Raw genomic sequence first — 17,194 nt, 5'->3', positions numbered from 1 at the left:
CCCGCTGCTCCGTGGCGGTGGGGCGCTGGCTCCGGGCTGTTGGTTGCAGCGGGGGATTCTGCTGTGGTTGACGTTGGCACTTCTCTGCCGTGAGGGAGCTGGGGATGATGGAAACGTACTTGTTGCTTTATCCAAAGCAATGTTGACCTTAAGCAAAGGCCTCAAGGGCAGATGTTCTTCCCTTGCCTTTAGTGTAGTCTAGGCTCCTAAAATTGAAAAAAACCCAACCAACCAAAGCAAACAAACTCCCCCAACAAACAGAAACAAAACCACAAACCAAGCTCCCCCCAAAAACAACAAACTACCGAACCCCTCCCTGGTTTTCCTCCTTCCTGTAAATTTTATAATTCTTACTGTGCTGTTTCATAATGAAAAAGTACCTGGCACAGCTCTTTACGTAATTTATTATTGTTTGACATCAGGAAGGGCTCCAGGTGCCTCGCGGTGTGTTTCCCAGGGCAGTGTCACCGTTTCCTTCTGACAGCCGCTCTGGTACAGTCTCTGCAGGCTTGTCCTGCGGTGCCTCAGGCACAGGCAGCGTGAACACTCGGCGGTGTTTTCACTTGATACAAAGCGCTGCCTCGAGAGCAGCCCCTGTCCACAGAGCTCAGCGCTGGCAGCACCTGCCCCGTGCGGGCTGGTTGGAGGCGCCTGGTGCAGCTGGACCCTCCGGTTCTCTCCACTGCTGTTTCACCAGACTGGGTGTTTGACTGAAGGGTTTGGAGGGGAAGCCGTGTGAGGAGCGGCTGAAGTCCCTGGGTTTGTTCAGCTGGAGCAGAGCAGACTGAGGGCAGAGCTCATGGGGCTGCAGGTTCCTGAGCAGGAGGGGCAGGGCTGAGCTCTTCTCTGTGACAGTGACAGAGCCCGGGGAACGGCAGCAGATGTGCCAGGGAGGGTCAGTGGACATGAGGAAAAGGTTCTTCACCCAGAGGTGCTGGACACTGAACAGGCTCCCAGGGAGGGGTCACAGCCCAACCTGACAGTGTTCAAGGAGAGACTGGACAACGTCCTCAGACACACGGGGTGACCTGTGGGGGGTCCTGTGCAGGGACAGGAGCTGGACTCCATGATCCTTGGGGGTCCCTTCCAGCTCAGAACGCCCTGTGGTTCTATCACACGCTCAATTATGCTTTCCAGCAAGAAACTGCCTGAGCCGTGGATTGGAGCGGAGCTGCTGTCACACCCGAGAGCTCCGGGCAGAGCTGCCGGCGCAGCCTGGCATGAGCAGGCCTCTGCTTCCCCGCGCCGTTGTGTTCAGCACACAGTACTTACCAAGGCGCAGCTTTAAGCTCTTTTACCACAGCTGATCTGCTCCCAAGACTTGGGTAGTTTTAACTCTGTTCAAGGTTATTCATACAAATGCTATTTCCATGCAGAGTAGCATCAGGGATAATAAATGCTAAAGGTTAGTGGTGGATTTTGGAGGTTTTGGGGACGTCATTCTCAGGTCTTTGCTGCGGGGAGTTTCCAGTCTGAGGGAGCTAATCTTAATCTGATTGCAAATTCTTGCACTTGAAGCCTAACCTACTTTAGCCAGGCTCCGTAGTGAAGGTATTTATAGAAGCTGTTGAAAGTGCTGTTGGATGCAGCGTGAATCATGTGTTGCAGGTTGCAGAGGTGCGGGGAGCAGCTGTACAGCGAGAGCCACCTCCCAGCCTTCGGTCACCCCGACCTCCTGCTGATGTTTTGTTCAGCGCAGGCGTTCAGTCACGGCCGGTAGCGCTGCCCGAGTCCTGTCTGGTACGGGCTTCTGTGGGGCTTTTGTGCTTTTGAAGTGGAGGCACAGTTGGTGAATTACGGATAAATATTCTTTCTAATGAGATGACTTCTAAAAATGAGCACGCTTACAACGTTCCTGCAGTGCAAGTATCATCATCTTGGATTTGAAAACTGACTCTTGGATTATCCCAAATAGAAGGTTTCATTGAAGGGCAGTAAATGTCAGTAACAGGCAGACGTACTGAAAATACTTACACTCTTGAAAGTGAGTGTCTGTAGGTACGCTTCTTAAAACTAATAACTTAAACCCCAAGCCTCTTCTTGCATTCAGACTCCCCAGATTGTGCTGGATGCTGAAGCTCTTCCTGTTTTGTTTTAGATTAGACTAGTTTTTCCTTGAAAAATGTTTTTTCTTCAGGGCAAGGCTGGAACCTGCTGTGCTCAGATGGCTGCGCTGGAGCTGGAGCTGGAGCGCGCCTGACGGCGGAGCTGGCCCCGAGCAGGCTGTGGGTGGAGGGAGGCAGAGGCAGCGCTGCGCTGGCAGCAGGGACACGGAGCTGGAGTCCTGCCTGTGTTTGGGACACCGCTCTGAACACAGGAAATGTCCCTCTGCTCTCTCTACATCAAAGCAAGTGTTTTGTTAGCAGATAAGATCTAAGAATTTGGATGGTAAAAGCTGTTGGAAAAGCAGAGAGATCTGTGTGGATTTTGTGTGTTGTGTTTGGTTTCTGTGTCTCAGGTGGGAGTTGGCGCTAGCTTTGCTTTGAGATGCCCTGGGAGAGGTCAGACCTATAGTTTTGTCTTAAGAAGATAACGTCAAACATTCAAGTTGCTTTTCCAAACAGAAGCAGATCACCCAAGCTGTCTGGCTCCCCGATATCCCTTGCTTCCCCGTTTTCTCTGTCTTCTCGTTGATGCGTTTTATTTTTACAAGGGAGAGGTAAAAAGGTTGCACAGTTCATTGCAAATTCCTCGGTCGTCCCGCTTTTTGCTGCCAAAACTCATTTTTCTGTGGTTGTATTTCTTTTTTTTCTGATTATGCTCAAGAAAGGAAATCGAGCACAGACTCGGTTCCTGGCGTATTGCCGCTCCACAAGCAGCACAGAAACTTCAGCATCCAACCAGAGACAATATTCACCTTTGCACTGTGGTGCTCACACCGTGACAGCAAGAGGTTGATATTTCAGATTCGAACCAAGTAGAAGGCATTTTGGCAAGGCTCAGTTTGTATCCCTGCAAGACAGAAACCTTGGAAAAATCCATTAAGCTACTTCCATTTTGAAAGTCTTACTGCTTGCAAAGTGAGTGCTTTCTGACATGTAAGCTGAACATTGTCAGCAGCGTTGCTGTGGTCTGGTGTTCAGGGATGGGGGTGAGGAAATTCTAGGAAGAAATTAGGATTGCTTTCTCCAACGGGAGGTGGCTTGGAGGTTTAGAGAAATCCTAGATGGCCAGGCAAAGTAAAAATAGTAATACAGAAAATAACTCTGGGGGAGCACTTTGGACTGCACGTTATCTGCTAGATAGTTTTTTCTTCTTGCGTGTGGACTGGTTGCCTGTGGTTGTGATAAAGGGATTTGAACAAGAGTGATGAGAACCTAATTGCAGAGCCAGGTGCTTGGATTAATCGTAGTGCTGGATAGCAGCGCATAAATAATTATATACTTAACCATCCATTCACCAGCGCAGCAAGGCACAAATGTGTGCAGTGAGCCTGAATCCTTCATCCGTGGCCGTGGTGCAGGGCCGCAGGGGGACTTGGCAAAGCTTCCCGGGTGCTTCTCACTGCGTCGCTTCTGCCCACGATGCGTGGAGCGCCAGGGGATGTGCGTGGAGCAGCGGGGGCGGCGCGTGGAGCGCCAGGAGACGCGCGTGGAGCGCCAGGGGCGGTGCGTGGAGCAGCAGGATCGCGTCCTCCCCTCCGCAGAGCCGGGAAGCTGCCCGTTGCTCAAACAACAGCATGCTTTCAGAAATGGGGTTCAGAATAATACCACCGTTTTGAGGCTGCAGTGATTTGAAATAAGGATGGCTGTCCTTATGGACAGAAGATTAACTGATTTCTAATCAAAAAGCTATTTCAGCTGTTTTTCTCTTCTCTGAGAACAGATGAATTTAGGATACAATCCTGTTTAAATTCCCTCGAAACATAAGCAAATACTCCCCTTACCACTTCAGCTCATCCAAAACCAAGGCTGTCCTGGATTCAAATATAGTCTGGGCTTAGTGTAACCATTAACAGAAATCCACTAGCCAAAACTGGGAATACCCTGAGTCAAGAAACTTCATAGTTTCAGGTCTGGTTCTAAGGATTAACCTGATTTATGAAAAAACAATATACTGCAAAGTTAGTTTTGGTTTCTTCCAAATCATTACTTTTCCAGTAATCTTTACTTTTACAGTTCTCGGAGAAGTAGATGTTATAGTGGTCGATGATTAGAATTATGTATTAGGATAGCAAAACCTTTAAAGGGCATGTAATTTATAGAAGGTGGCTGTTTCTGCAGCACGCTTTAGGACAGCTTTGAACACACAGCTTTGGTGGTAGGGGCGTTACTGAATTTCAGAAGCTACGTTAACCCTGGGCTGCTTTATTGTGGTGGAACAGGGCGGTCTGAATTAAGTCTGTGTGCAGCAAAATCACCACCGAAACTCTGACATCTGAAGAGGCCCTTTTGCTTCCAGTTAGTTTTGGATGATGTTTCTGCAAGGAATAGGGATGTGGAGCTGTCAAAAGTCTTATTTTGGGATGAAACTCAGGACCTGTAGAGTACACAGCTCAAGTGCTTGACTTCCGAAAGGCTGCGGAGAAGACAGCTTGCTTTGGCTTCCGTCAGACCCCCAGCTCCCGTTGCTCTGTTGGTTAATTTACCGTGTGTCTCCACGTGCCTTGCGCCGGATGGAAGTCCCTGGCGTTTCTCAGGGTGCCCGTTTGTCCCCGGCCACTTTCCTCGTTCGTTGCCTGAGCAAATCAAAGCGTTCTGTTCGCTTCCCAGGGCCAGGTCATGCATCTGTATTTGTTGGATTTGTAGAAAATGTAGTTCTAGATGGTGGATTGACATAATTGAAACTTACTGAGGTAGAAATCAAAAGGCTGATGTTTAACAGTGAGTAAAAACATGTTCTGTCACAGTGTAAAAAGAGGAGGAAACTTGATGGTTGAAGTTTGCGAGTAGTAAGAGCAGGTTTTGAGAGAGGAGTTTGTGGTTACTTGTGTTGTTTTCACAGTTGAGCCACTTCAAAGAGAAACACTCTTCAAAGTTGGTCAGCGTTGCTGTCGGAAAGGGAAAACCTCACCACTCTGTGTTATTGCCCTTGAAGGAGGGGCAGTGAATAAAACAAGACTAGGAGAACGATGGACGCTGTAAACCCCGAGCGGGCAGCGCGCAGCGTGCACTGCTGTAACCGGCAGTGAGCGAGGGCTGCGTGGCCGTGGGGTTTGACCCGAGCTGGACACGGCACCGCGACAGCCGCTCGCTCGCCCCCTCCCCAGGTAAGGGAGGAACTTGGATTGAGATCAACACTGTTTAATGAAATAACAAAATACTAATATACCCCACTGGGAAAAATAAATAAATAAATACTTTTTTTTATAGATATATATGAAAAATAGAATATCACATAACACATACTCAATGCAATTTCTCATGAACAGCCCGGGCAGCAGCACCTGGTCCCAAACAGCCGATTGCGGAGAGAGAAGAGAGAAAAAGGCAGAAGGGCCCAGAGGCCTCTGCAGATGGCAGGATGGGGAAAGGCTGAACTAAAGACACCCCAAACAGGACTGCCCCAAACGGGTCTCTGTCCTGGCTCTGACAAAGAGAAGAGACCAGAAGGTCCGACTCTCCTTAAATATGAAACCTGACACTAATGGGATGGAATACTGTTATTGATTAGTCTGGATATCAGTCAAGGTCTGTCCCATCCACGTCCCCTTCTTAGCTGCCCCACACCTGTGAGCAGAGCTCAGAAAGTCTTTGGCTTCCAGAGCAGAGCAATAAGAACTTTAACTCTGTCCTGGGGTGTCATTTCTTGTTCTCAAACCAAACTCAAACAATGACGGTGCTGGCTACAAAGAAGAAAGGTTTCTAACTGATGAAGAAAGCTAACTCACTTTCAGTCAAACCAGCACAGACTGGTGTCTGCCAGCTCCTGCCCAGCTCCAGCGCCCGGCCGGGGAGGCTCCGGGTGCCGCACGGCGCTGGGAGGTGTCACCGTCCCCAGGCCCTTGGCAGCCGCGGGCTCAGTGGGGTTTGCTGTGTGAGGGGAGATGCCGAAGCGGTGTGGTCAGCAGGGGTGTCGGGGTGAGTTTGTGTGGCCGTGTGTGACACATCGTGCACTCGCAGGACCTGCCACGTTTCCTGTCCAGGAACCCTCAGGTTTCTCGGTGGTGACGGACGTGCTTTGGAAGAGCCTTGCAGGGCTTCTCAAGAGACTGATGCGAGATACCGGCTGCTCCGTGTCTCTGTTGGCTAACCGAGTCATTAGCGATAGCTTAAAATAGATTTTTACGATGAGGGTGGTGAGACCCTGAACAGATTCCCCATCATAGGCAGTGCTCAAAGTCAGGTTGGGTGAGCCTTTGGGCAACCCGATGGAGTTGAAGATGTCCCTGCCTGTGGACTAGATGGTCTTTGAATGTCCCTTCCAACCCAAACCATTCTGTGATTCTGTGAATATTGGTCGTGCAAACCTCTGGTCTTTCAGAACATTGTAGGTGATTGACATCAAATATGTGGAGAGGTGATAGGTTCTGGAGCAAGTGGCAGACTCTGATTTTGGCTTTGCTACCTTTTTGGACTTCTTCAACTCCTCCTTTGTTTCCGGGTCATACATAAGTGCAAACTGATCTCTTCAGCTTCTTTTAAGTGATTCCTCTGCAGTTCATTGAGCACATGTGCTGCTGGACCCTGAGCTCAGAAACTCTTCTTTCTGTTGCCCGCCCAAGAGCCGACCCTTCCTCCTCTGCAGGGTGTGCAACGCCGGTACGGGTGCTGTGCGTCAGGAAAGAGGGAACGGATGTGAGGACAAGTGGAGGGACAAGTACTGAAATGAGAATGAAGCGTTGCAGTTACGTGGTGCCCTTTGAAACGCGACGTTGTCGCGGTGTCGGTGCCCGTGCCCGCGGTCTGTGTGCGCTTCCGTCGCACTGCGCGCTCTGCGAGAGTTCCGACTGGCAAAGCCCAAGCAGGCGAGGAGACTCGCTTGTCCTCATGGTAGTGCTATGCGTATGAATGAGTGCTTCGTGTCATCTTGCACAAAGTGAGTACTTTTTGCATACATGTATTAATAATCTAAATAAGATACTCGTCATGCTACAGAGCGCTGGACGGCAGTAGTGAAGGGCATGGACGGAGGTTGCTCGGGGTTTAGAGATACCAGGCCATTGTGCTGAGCCTGGGGAGGGACCCTATGGCTCCAATTAGGTGCTTTTCAGGAGAAAAAATAATGTGTAATAAACATCTGGGAAATGGTCTTTATAGGAAAAACATTAAAGAAAGATTTGAATATACTAACGTTGTTCAAGGTTGGAACCTCATGCTTAAAAGTCAGTTTGTCAAACAAGATGGTTTATGGATATTTTGAGCATTCTTTGCTAAACTATGTTGTTTCTTTATATTTTTTTTCTGCAAGATGAACTTAAGAGGATGCTACCAAAGGGAAAGTGCCCCACTGAGGCTGAGCAGGAAGGAGACAGGGTCTTCTGCAGCCCAGCAGGAGGGTGGGGAAGGGACATTTCCCTTTGTAGTCCCTGATCCTGCTGTTCCTTGAGCTTCAAGCAAATGTACATAGCCAGTGGCTGGCGCGGTGACCAGGACTCCTCCCACTCTACTGTTCATTTATTTTTTCTTTCCTCGTGCTTCCCAGTGGGCTGCAGAGCAAAGCTTGGTCCCCCGCTGATGGGCTGAACTTTGCTCTTGGCAGCAGGAGCGCACAGCAGATCTTCATCCTCGCTCAGGCCTGGTTTCCCTCCATCTACCGCTGGGCTGAGAGGGTCGGGAGCCCCATCAGACATGGCCGCTGTGTCTGCCCTGATTGGGTGACATGTGCAGGCGGTGCTGAGGTGCACAGGCGGTGCTGAGCCGGGGCCCGGGTTGTGCCTGCAGGCGGTGCTGAGCCGGGGCCCGGGTTGTGCCTGCAGGCGGTGCTGAGCTGGAGCCCGGGTTGTGCCTGCAGGTGGTGCTGAGCTGGGGCCCGGGTTGTGCCTGCAGGCGGTGCTGAGCCGCGGCCCGGGTTGTGCCTGCAGGCGGTGCTGAGCTGGGGCCCGGGTTGTGCCTGCAGGTGGTGCTGAGCTGGGGCCCGGGTTGTGCCTGCAGGCGGTGCTGAGCTGGGGCCCGGGTTGTGCCTGCAGGTGGTGCTGAGCTGGGGCCCGGGTTGTGCCTGCAGGCGGTGCTGAGCCGCGGCCCGGGTTGTGCCTGCAGGCGGTGCTGAGCTGGGGCCCGGGTTGTGCCTGCAGGTGGTGCTGAGCTGGGGCCCGGGTTGTGCCTGCAGGCGGTGCTGAGCCGGGGCCCGGGTTGTGCCTGCAGGCGGTGCTGAACCGTGGCCCGAGTTGTGCCTGCAGGCGGTGCTGAGCCGTGGCCCGGGTTGTGCCTGCAGGCGGTGCTGAGCTGGGGCCCGGGTTGTGCCTGCAGGTGGTGCTGAGCTGGGGCCCGGGTTGTGCCTGCAGGCGGTGCTGAGCCGCGGCCCGGGTTGTGCCTGCAGGCGGTGCTGAGCTGGGGCCCGGGTTGTGCCTGCAGGTGGTGCTGAGCTGGGGCCCGGGTTGTGCCTGCAGGCGGTGCTGAGCCGGGGCCCGGGTTGTGCCTGCAGGCGGTGCTGAACCGTGGCCCGAGTTGTGCCTGCAGGCGGTGCTGAGCCGTGGCCCGAGTTGTGCCTGCAGCGGGGTCTGTTGGGAGGAGCGGTTGTGCGTGGAGGATGCTTAGGGCCGTGGTGTGGAGGTGTCTGAGGGTTCCCGTGACTGCTGGTGGCTCTGGCAGCTCAGGCTGGTGCTCCAGCCATCTCAGGAGGTGCTTTGGGCACCTTGTTTTGGGAATGACTTGGAATGAGACAGGAGAAGACCCTGGGGTGAGAGCTGACTCGGTTCCTCCAGCCCTGTGTCTCTAACTCGTGCTATGGTTTGCTAATGTTGTGAAAACCATTTTTCTTTTTTTGCAGTAATTCTTGTTTTGTTGTTGTTCATTTCCAGATGCTCTTAGTGTTTTGTTGCTGACAACAAGTTCACTCTGTGTCCCTTGTCTTGCAGGTAAACGCAAAGCGCTGAAGTTAAATTTTGCAAATCCACCTTTCAAGTCCACGGCAAGATTTACTCTAAACACGTCTGGAGTCCCTTTCCAAAACCCACACATGTGAGTATAAAGCCAAAGGCACAACTAGTGGAAAAACTTGGAAATCACTTAGCCAACATGCAGTGTTATTTTTAATGCAGTTTGATTACTTCAGTTATTTGTAGGTTGTTCAAATCTGTCCCTTTGAGTCACTGCAGATTTTCCCCCCCCCCCCCGCCCCCAGAATTAAAAACAAAAATTTGGGATCTTCCTGTTTTACTCTGGAGCTACTGCCTTCCAGAAGTGATTGAGAGAAATTGTAGCTGATAATGCAAAATATACCTGTAATTAATTTCCAGACCTATTCACTGTCATTTTCCTGTATCTTTATTCAGTGCTTATTACTTTTTCTTAGAGAGGAGTTCTTGTTTCTGTGTCACTTGTGAAATACATAACTGGGTTAGATTTCTTCCAGCACTACAGTGAAGGTTTGAGCGTTGTCGCTCTGCCCACACGGAGGTGTCAGGGGGCTGCACAGTGATCGGCTCTCCCCGACTTTTCTAGTTACAGGTTATCCTGTCCGAAGCTTGAGTGCAGGTGTGGCACAGAGCAGTTCCTGACGCTGCTGTTGATAAATAACCGCAGTACATCGCCACAGAAAATGTCAGCTTGGTATCCTCAGATCCACCGATCTAGACTGACGGGTGCGCAGCCTGTGCGTGTGCAGAATGCAGCTGGCGTGCGAGGGTGTCCCCAGTTTTCCTTCTCCACGTTCCCCAGAGCTCTGGGGCTCGCTCAGTGGCAGGTCCCAGAGGCTGCCCTGCAGCGTCCCCTCCTGCCGGGGCTCCCCGGGGTGTCCCTGTCTGGGGGCTGTGTCTGCTTGGCTCTGCATGTCGCTGCCTCTCTCCTTGAGCTCAGCGCCTTCTGCTTCCCCAGGTTGTACCCTCTGGGGTCTGTTCCTGTTTCTGGTAGCTTCTTTATGCTGGGGATTTTCAAGCAAGCCTTTGTCAAGTTAGAAGCATGCTTCTGATGAGTAATTACATGGTAATTACAACATGTAGAAATTTTATAGAGCACTTCAGGTGATTCTTGTTACCATCCCAAGTGACCTTTCCAGCAAGTCCTCCTCTCTCCTCTCTCTTTTTCTCCCTGAAATAGAGTGTTCTTACAGGTTGTAGAGCTAGCATTTATATATTCACTTTTTGTGTCTCATCACACCCTTGTAACGGTTTCCTGTAGAACCCCATCTGGGGCTCTTTTCTCTCTCAGACCTCCCTAGTCCACTAAATAGAGGGCTTAGTCTCAGCTAGTGAGTTGACACCATCAACTGTGTATAGGAATTGACTTTCCTGTGTTTATCTACACAGATTTCTCTCTCGGCTTCACTGGGGGTCACAGTGGCTCCTGCCTAGCACAGAAGAGCTTTTGTTGTTAGTCAGTGACATCTTGTTGCGTGTTTGTGCGAGTGACTGTCAGCTTTGTCCACTGAGAAGGTGCTGCTCTGGCTCCATGGGAGTTACAGTTGTTTGTGGGGCTTGGGTCCTGGACTGGGTGACGGTGGAACTGGTTCTGAGGGCTTGGAAGTGTTTTGGGTTGGATATGATAGCTGTTCAGGTGTCAAAAATGATGGTGATGTGTCTGTGCTAAAGAAGCCTTGGGAGGCACCAAGCCACCATTTCTGTTGGGGAGGGGTGGATGCAGTTGGTTGGATTGTGTTCTCTGTGTTGAGGCTGACTCAGCTCGGATGCAGCTCGTTCATCCTCTTGGCCGTTGTGTTGTCTGTAGTTGGTGGTGTTCCTCAAACGTGACGTTCACATCTCTTGGTTGCACGCTTCTCTCTAATGTTTGTCTCACAGCCGGTGGACTATGGTGATGTATCTGTAGCTCCTGCCTGCTTCCCAGAGAAGCTGGAATGTTTTTCCTTTGTTGTCTAGAATCCTTTCTAGACTTGAGGTTTGCATTGGATATTCCAGACCGCCTGGCTGGGCTGAGTTCCTGATGCAAGGTGTGTGTCTGTTCACTGAGTCATTTCTCCAGCCGGATGGTGCCCAGTGGCCTCCGTGCCCTTTGGAGATGAGCGCTGGCTCCACGCTGCTGCGGATTTCCTGTGTGGCCTCTCTTTGTCCAGATGGGTGGATCTGAAGATACAGAGAGGTCAATTTCTCACATGAAATTTGGGTTTCTGTGATTTGGATCCACCGATCTGGAGCTGCCCCACTGCTCCTGCCTCCAGGAGGGCAGAGTGTCCTGTCCTCACGTGTGTCACCTGCACCGCGCTCTGGCTGGGCTGCAAGAGGAGCAGCCAGCAGTGACGTCTGGCTGCCTTCAGATGTAAATTGCCTATTAGCTGTATTTTGCTTGATTAACAGGTTTTGATCAGGGAACTGATCAGGCTGGATTGGTGGATGTTCAGGTAAGAGTGTGGTTTCTTACTATGTAGACAGAAGAAGGAGCAAATGGGGCTCGTGTGCCTGTGCACGTGTTAGGAGGGAGGAAACCTCTGGGTAAACTTCACCACTGGCGTAAGGACGCTGCTGCCGAGCAGGGAAGGCACGTTGTGCCAAAGGTGGCCTTGGAATGGCAGGATCTCGGGTGGTAAAATGGGTATGGACCCCACATACCCCATCAAGGTATGAGTTCAGCTTTCTTTTTAGAGTTTGTTTCTCAGTCTGAGGGATCTCAGGACTGTTGGAAAAGAAGTTGGGGAGTGTGGAGAAACTGTTTTGGGAATCACCGTAAGCCAGGAGTGGGGTTGAGCTCCCGCGAGCAGCAGTGACGCACGCACGGGCTGCAGGGGACTCGGTCGGGTTTCCACCGGGAGGTCTCCCAGGTGATCTCTGTGCGATTTCTGGCTTCACTCATTCATGCCAGGTCCTTGGTTATGATGACGTGTTACCTGGAGAAATGTTTTCAAAGATCATGGAATCTCAATTGCAAAATGTGCTGTTGTTCAGACTGACCAGTCCTCCCAGTTGCCATACATCTTGCGGCACAGAATACCCCCCATAGCCGGTGAGCTGTGCTCCTGCCCAGAGGCACGTCCCACAGTTTTGCTGCTGTCAGGGGTAGAGACTTTTCATTAATATATAGGCTGTGGCCTGGAGTACTGTTTCCAGGAGGAGAGAGCATACATTAAACACTACTGAGTATAGAAAGCTGGGACGTGAATTTACAGATCTTTTTCCTGCCCCTCCTTGACTTTTCTTTCCCATCTGCAGTGGTTTTAGCCATTTCTCGTGGTTTGGGGCTGCATCTCTGCAGGATATGTGGGTGTGCAGGGAGAGCAGGAGGGATGGAGAGGAACGTGTAGGAACGCGAGACCACGTGCAGGAGGAGCCGGTGAGCGGTGGAGACCTCTGAGCTTTGCTGTGCCATCTCTGTGATGGCCTTGGAGCTGGTGAGGACAACAGTGGCTGAGGGGCAGTGGGTGGCACGGCCTCTGCTCCTGTCCCTGCCCAGCCCGCAGTGCCCAGGACACCTCCCTTCTTCACCCTGCCCAGTACATCCACTGCCAACTGTGTCGGGATGTCTTGAAGAACGTCACCTTTGTCCCAGATGACCAGGAAACCAAGTGAGGAGGAGACTTGCAGAGCAGAGGCTACAACTGCTCAGAGTGGAACCAGTGGCAAAACCCCTTATGTCTCCAGCACTGCCGGAGTTTTACCCTAAATATTTTCTGAATTACAACACGTTTTAAAATCAGGAGGCTTTGAAGTGCCCTTTAAATAGGAGACTGTCTCAAGGAGGCCTTGAAGGAGATCAGAAACTAGAGGTGCTTTCCCGTGGCTGGAACCTCAACTCTGGCTCCTGAAATCTCCCCTACTGGTGATGTTGAGGGTTGAGATGTCCCTTATTGCAGCTAAAAGGTGCTGTGAATGGCTTTTGTGCGTGGGTCCCGTGGGGCGGGTGGCAGAGCCCAGCAGGCTGTGTTGGGAGGAAGGTCCGTTGTGGTTCTGCGGCTGATGGAGCTGTGCAGGACGGGTGTCTTCTTCAGCTCAGCTGTGACGGCTACCATCACATCAGGTGGCGAGAAGAGATCTTGTCTAGGTGTGACCTGCTACCAGCCTGTCTGCAGGGTATCTAGTACAGTGATACATGTAACTGTCCATGAGACCTGTATGGGGTAAAGGCGGGATAGAGCCTGTATTACGGAGAGCAGCTGAGGAGTACAGTTCTCACTGGCAGGGCCGTGGCGCAGAGCGGTGTGTGCTGTGGGAGCTGTGCTGCAGCCCAGGGCCCGGGCAGAGCCCGCGCGGCCCGAGCGCCCGGCAGCTCAGAACACGCTTCTCAGCACTTCAGGCTGCATTTCTGACTTAGGCCGGATTAACAAACACTAACTTTGTTTTCCCTGCAGCAGACATTGCAGAGGCTGGAGGACACAAGCCGTGGTTAGAGTGAGCTCTTCCAACCTGTTGTTTTTCAAATGCTATTTCCAACTAACTGAAAAGCATCCCACCTTTTACCTCATCTCTTCTGTGTCCAAGTAGGATTTAGGTCACAAACAGAATTAGACTGCTCCGTTATCTGTGTGTAAGCTCTACAGAGCTACTTGCAGCTGGCAGCCTTTGCTGAAAGGAAGTTTAAATCACAGCAGCACAGGGATGATGTGGCGAGATGCGGCTGCAGGGCTGTGCAGGGCAGGTTTGCCTGGCACCTGTCTGTGCTGTGCTGGCCATCGGTGACATCCGTTGAACCAAGGTGTTCAGCTGGCTGTAGATTACTTCTGTTTCGTTTCCTGGAAAGCGCTGTGCTCTTCCGGTCCAGTAGTGCCTTGACCTTGACTTGAGACTACAGAATTCAGATCCACCAGCCAAGAAATGAGCATGGACAATTTTGTTTAGCATCTGGTTCACAGCACGTTGATGCTGGAGGGTTCTGTCTGCTGGCTGGAAGTCTCTTGACCGTCGGAGGTGCCACCTCTCTAGAACCTGAACACCAGAACACTGCAGTCTTATCTGGAAAGGTGACAAAATGAAATGACCTCTTTTAATGCTCACAAACCCAGCTTCTGAGCTGTCTGGTGGCCTCTTGGTGTCCATACCCTCCCTGTAGCATGTGGGTGTCTTCGTGGATTCATGGTGACTTAAAATTCCAGAGGTGCCCTGCGTGGACTCCCTTCTCCTTGTGACACCTGGCAGAGCAGCATGTTTTCCAGATAGGTGCCCCAGGAGTGTGTTGGCAGATGTTTAACAGACCTTTGGGGCTGGATTCCTCAACAGCAGATAGAGATCCAGTTGCATGTTGGGCTCTGGTGCTTCCTTTTTTTACTGCGTACTTCAGGGATTGTCGTTATTCCTGGAAAGGATTTTTCTGGCTGTCCCTGAGTCTCTCTCAAGTGTCCACTTCTCTTTTGATTTCCTCTTACACTTTTCCAAACCCTTCTGGCATGTGGTTTCAGGCGCTGGCTGCATAGCCTGCAGCTGGATGAGTTCACTCGGAAATAACCTGTGGGAGTTACTACCATTTATCTAAAAAATACTAAAATAACAAGTGGAATATCTTAAATTGGCATAATCACAATTACTTGGGTGAATTTTGCTGTAAATGTTTCTCTCTCGGTTCCCCATTTCTATCACAGTCATTTTATGTCTTACTGATCTCTGATGCCTTTCTGCTGCATGGTACCGTCACATCGCAGGCTGTGATGCCTGGAAGCCTCAGAGGGTTCAGTGTCAAACATATCAGTTCAGAACTTGAATTTTATTCTGTGACCATTTTGCAACATTTCCTGAAAGTTGCAGTATCTGAACACATCTGGGAAACTTGACTGTGTTTTCAAGTAAGCATAAGTAAAACGGATACCTGAAAGGACTCAGCAAATATATTTAATTGTTTGAGTGAGCCTGTGGAAAACAGGCTTTCCCTTTAATACAAACGTCACCAGTGTTTCAGCGCTAGAGCAATGTTTCTTGTGCACTTTGTTCAGGAGCTTTCTTGACGAATTTCTAAGTTTTGCCCTGTATTTAATGTTCGTGTTTCTCCCAGAAGTTCACGAGTTTGTTTGGGCAGCGTTCTCTGTGGCCCAGGTGACAAAGATGCGGTTTGTGAGACACCCGTGCTCAGTGGCTCAGGCCTTGAGCAGGTTGCCTCTTCAGAGGAGGTGCTACCAAAGTTCGTGTGAGATTTTGGCTGAACATGCTGCATTAAGGTCTTTATTTTTCCTTCTAAGTTTTGGTGTTTCTCTAAGGTGCTGATCCTGCTCTGCAGAGGAACTGTTTGGTATCTGCTCCCTCTAAAATAAATTTCTCTAACAGCTTCCATGTCCCATTGAGCAGCCCTAGTGGGACTGTTCATTCTGCAAGGGTTTTGAGATCTTGGCACTGTGCTGTTGAATTTAGGCTTTTTGTGTCTGGAGCCAAAATTTGGAGCTCGTGTTTCAACATTAAGCTCATTCCTATTGATTTTTCAAAGGTGCCGAGCACCCAGCTTCCTGCCACACTGGTGGGACCTGGGCTCCTCAGGACTTCGGGAAGCCTGGTCGCCTACCTACCGTTGCGTGTCTAAATGAAATACAAGCCGATGTTATATACTAATTGGCTCCCGTGGGTTCTGAGTCCTTCACGTGTGCTGAGTGATTTAGCTTTGTAAACCCAAATGGCTGGCACAAACTGTGTTCCGCATTTTGCAGATGGGAAACTGGGATGTGCTGCAATTTGGAAGAGGTGAAGGTTATACCAGAGCTAGTGATGGGGTAGAGAGTTGGACAAGGATCCCTGACGATCGTGGTCCGCAGGCTGGCTCTGTGTTGCCCATCACGGGCACAGGTAGGAGCTGTTGTCCTGACCGGTGTGTGCACACAGCTGTGGGCCCAGCCGCAGATTTGGGAGCAGCATTTTGAGCTGGCAGCTGTGACCCTTCCTGGTGTGCAAGGGGGACCCGCCCCTCCTGCTGTGGGGAAGAGCGACCGAGGTGTCGTGTCCTTGGTGGCAGTTACCTACCAAAGAACCAAGGCCTGGCTTGTCCTGCCCAGCTGGGGACAGCAGCGCTGGGTGCTGGGAGCCGAAGAGGAGCCCGTGGTGGCAGCAGGGTCACCCAAGCAGGGCAGGCTGCAGGTTTGGAGCTGCCCATGGCACCCCTGCCTCTGCAGGCCCCAGCGGGACGTGACTGTCCTCGGTGGCTCGCAGGCCCTGGCAGCTGGCACACACATGCCCAGGACATGCCGAGGTGTGAATGTGGAACATTGTTCAAGGCGCGATGTCCGATGCTCGTGCTGCCTCCTTGGGCTTGTTTTCACCATCGTGTTGGGTGAGGGAAGGTGGGATGGGGCAGAGGCAGAGCTGCCGCCCTGTGTTCGCTGTGAGGCTGTTTTTAGTGATGCTGTCCATGGTTTTCCTCCTGTGGAAACACTAAGGTGGTGTCCAAGGGGAGTCTCTGAAGAGCAGTAGATTTGAGTTGGCTACCATATTTTTTTCTGCTGAGTTGCATGGTGTTTGGAGGGAGGTGAAGCATTCTGGCTGGATGGAAACTGGAAAATCATCAGGTAGAGCAATGAGGTGGAAATGTTCATTTTCAAACCAAATCTGACGTCATTCACCATCAAATCTGCATCGGCGCGGCTGCGTGTTGGGACAGAGAGGCCATGCGGAAGAGCAGAGCTGTCAGCCTTGGACAGAAGGATCCTGTAGACTTTCCTTCTAACGCCTGGCTTGCAGTGAGATGTGCTGCCTACCCTTTATTGAGTAGCATGGCTCTGGGGGTGACCTGTAGATGACCAGATCCCCCCCTGAGACCCACAGGTGAGGAGTCATTGTCCTTGACTCCATCCACTCTCATGGCAAAGCCAGGTGCCCGCAGCCTGCTCAGGACAGGGCTTCTGCTGGGGAGGTACCTGTCAGGCTCAAGCCTGGAGGAGAGCCAGGGGGTGACTGTGGTTTTAGCTTAGTCAGTGTAGTTTAAAAGACCAGGTTTATAAACCTGAGTGTGAGATCAACACTTTAGGAATATTTTGGAAGGTCTAACAAGGAAAGAATGTTTGTGAAACGTCTGTTGTCCTGGCCATTGGAGAGCTGGAAATTTCCCCCAGTCTCCTTGCTGTGTTTGAGATGGGGGATCACAGGATCCCAGCCTGGTGGGGCTGAAGGGACCTCTGCAGATCCCCAGTCCAAGCCCTGCTCACGCAGGGTCACAGAGCAGATCACACAGGTGGGTCCAGGCGGGTTTCAGTGTCTCAGAGAAGGAGACTCCACACCCGCTCTGGGCAGCCTGGGCCAGGCTCT

General features: G+C 51.4%; 1 protein-coding gene across 2 annotated transcripts in view; it reads left to right on the top strand.

Annotated features, from left to right (window-relative positions):
• MAP2K4 (mitogen-activated protein kinase kinase 4) overlaps positions 1 to 17,194 on the top strand; it is a 93,632-nt gene that overhangs the window by 22,074 nt on the left and 54,364 nt on the right. For both annotated transcript variants that reach the window (XM_065852231.2, XM_071816641.1), the window contains exon 2: positions 8,957 to 9,059. In XM_065852231.2, the coding sequence (XP_065708303.1) occupies positions 8,957 to 9,059 (103 nt within the window). The remainder of the gene's footprint in view (positions 1 to 8,956; positions 9,060 to 17,194) is intronic.

This window comes from Patagioenas fasciata, chromosome 18 (genome assembly GCF_037038585.1).
Source record: "Patagioenas fasciata isolate bPatFas1 chromosome 18, bPatFas1.hap1, whole genome shotgun sequence".
NCBI lineage: Eukaryota > Metazoa > Chordata > Aves > Columbiformes > Columbidae > Patagioenas > Patagioenas fasciata.
The sequence above is the reverse complement of the archived record's forward strand: the minus strand, read 5'-3'. Positions and strand labels throughout refer to the sequence as shown.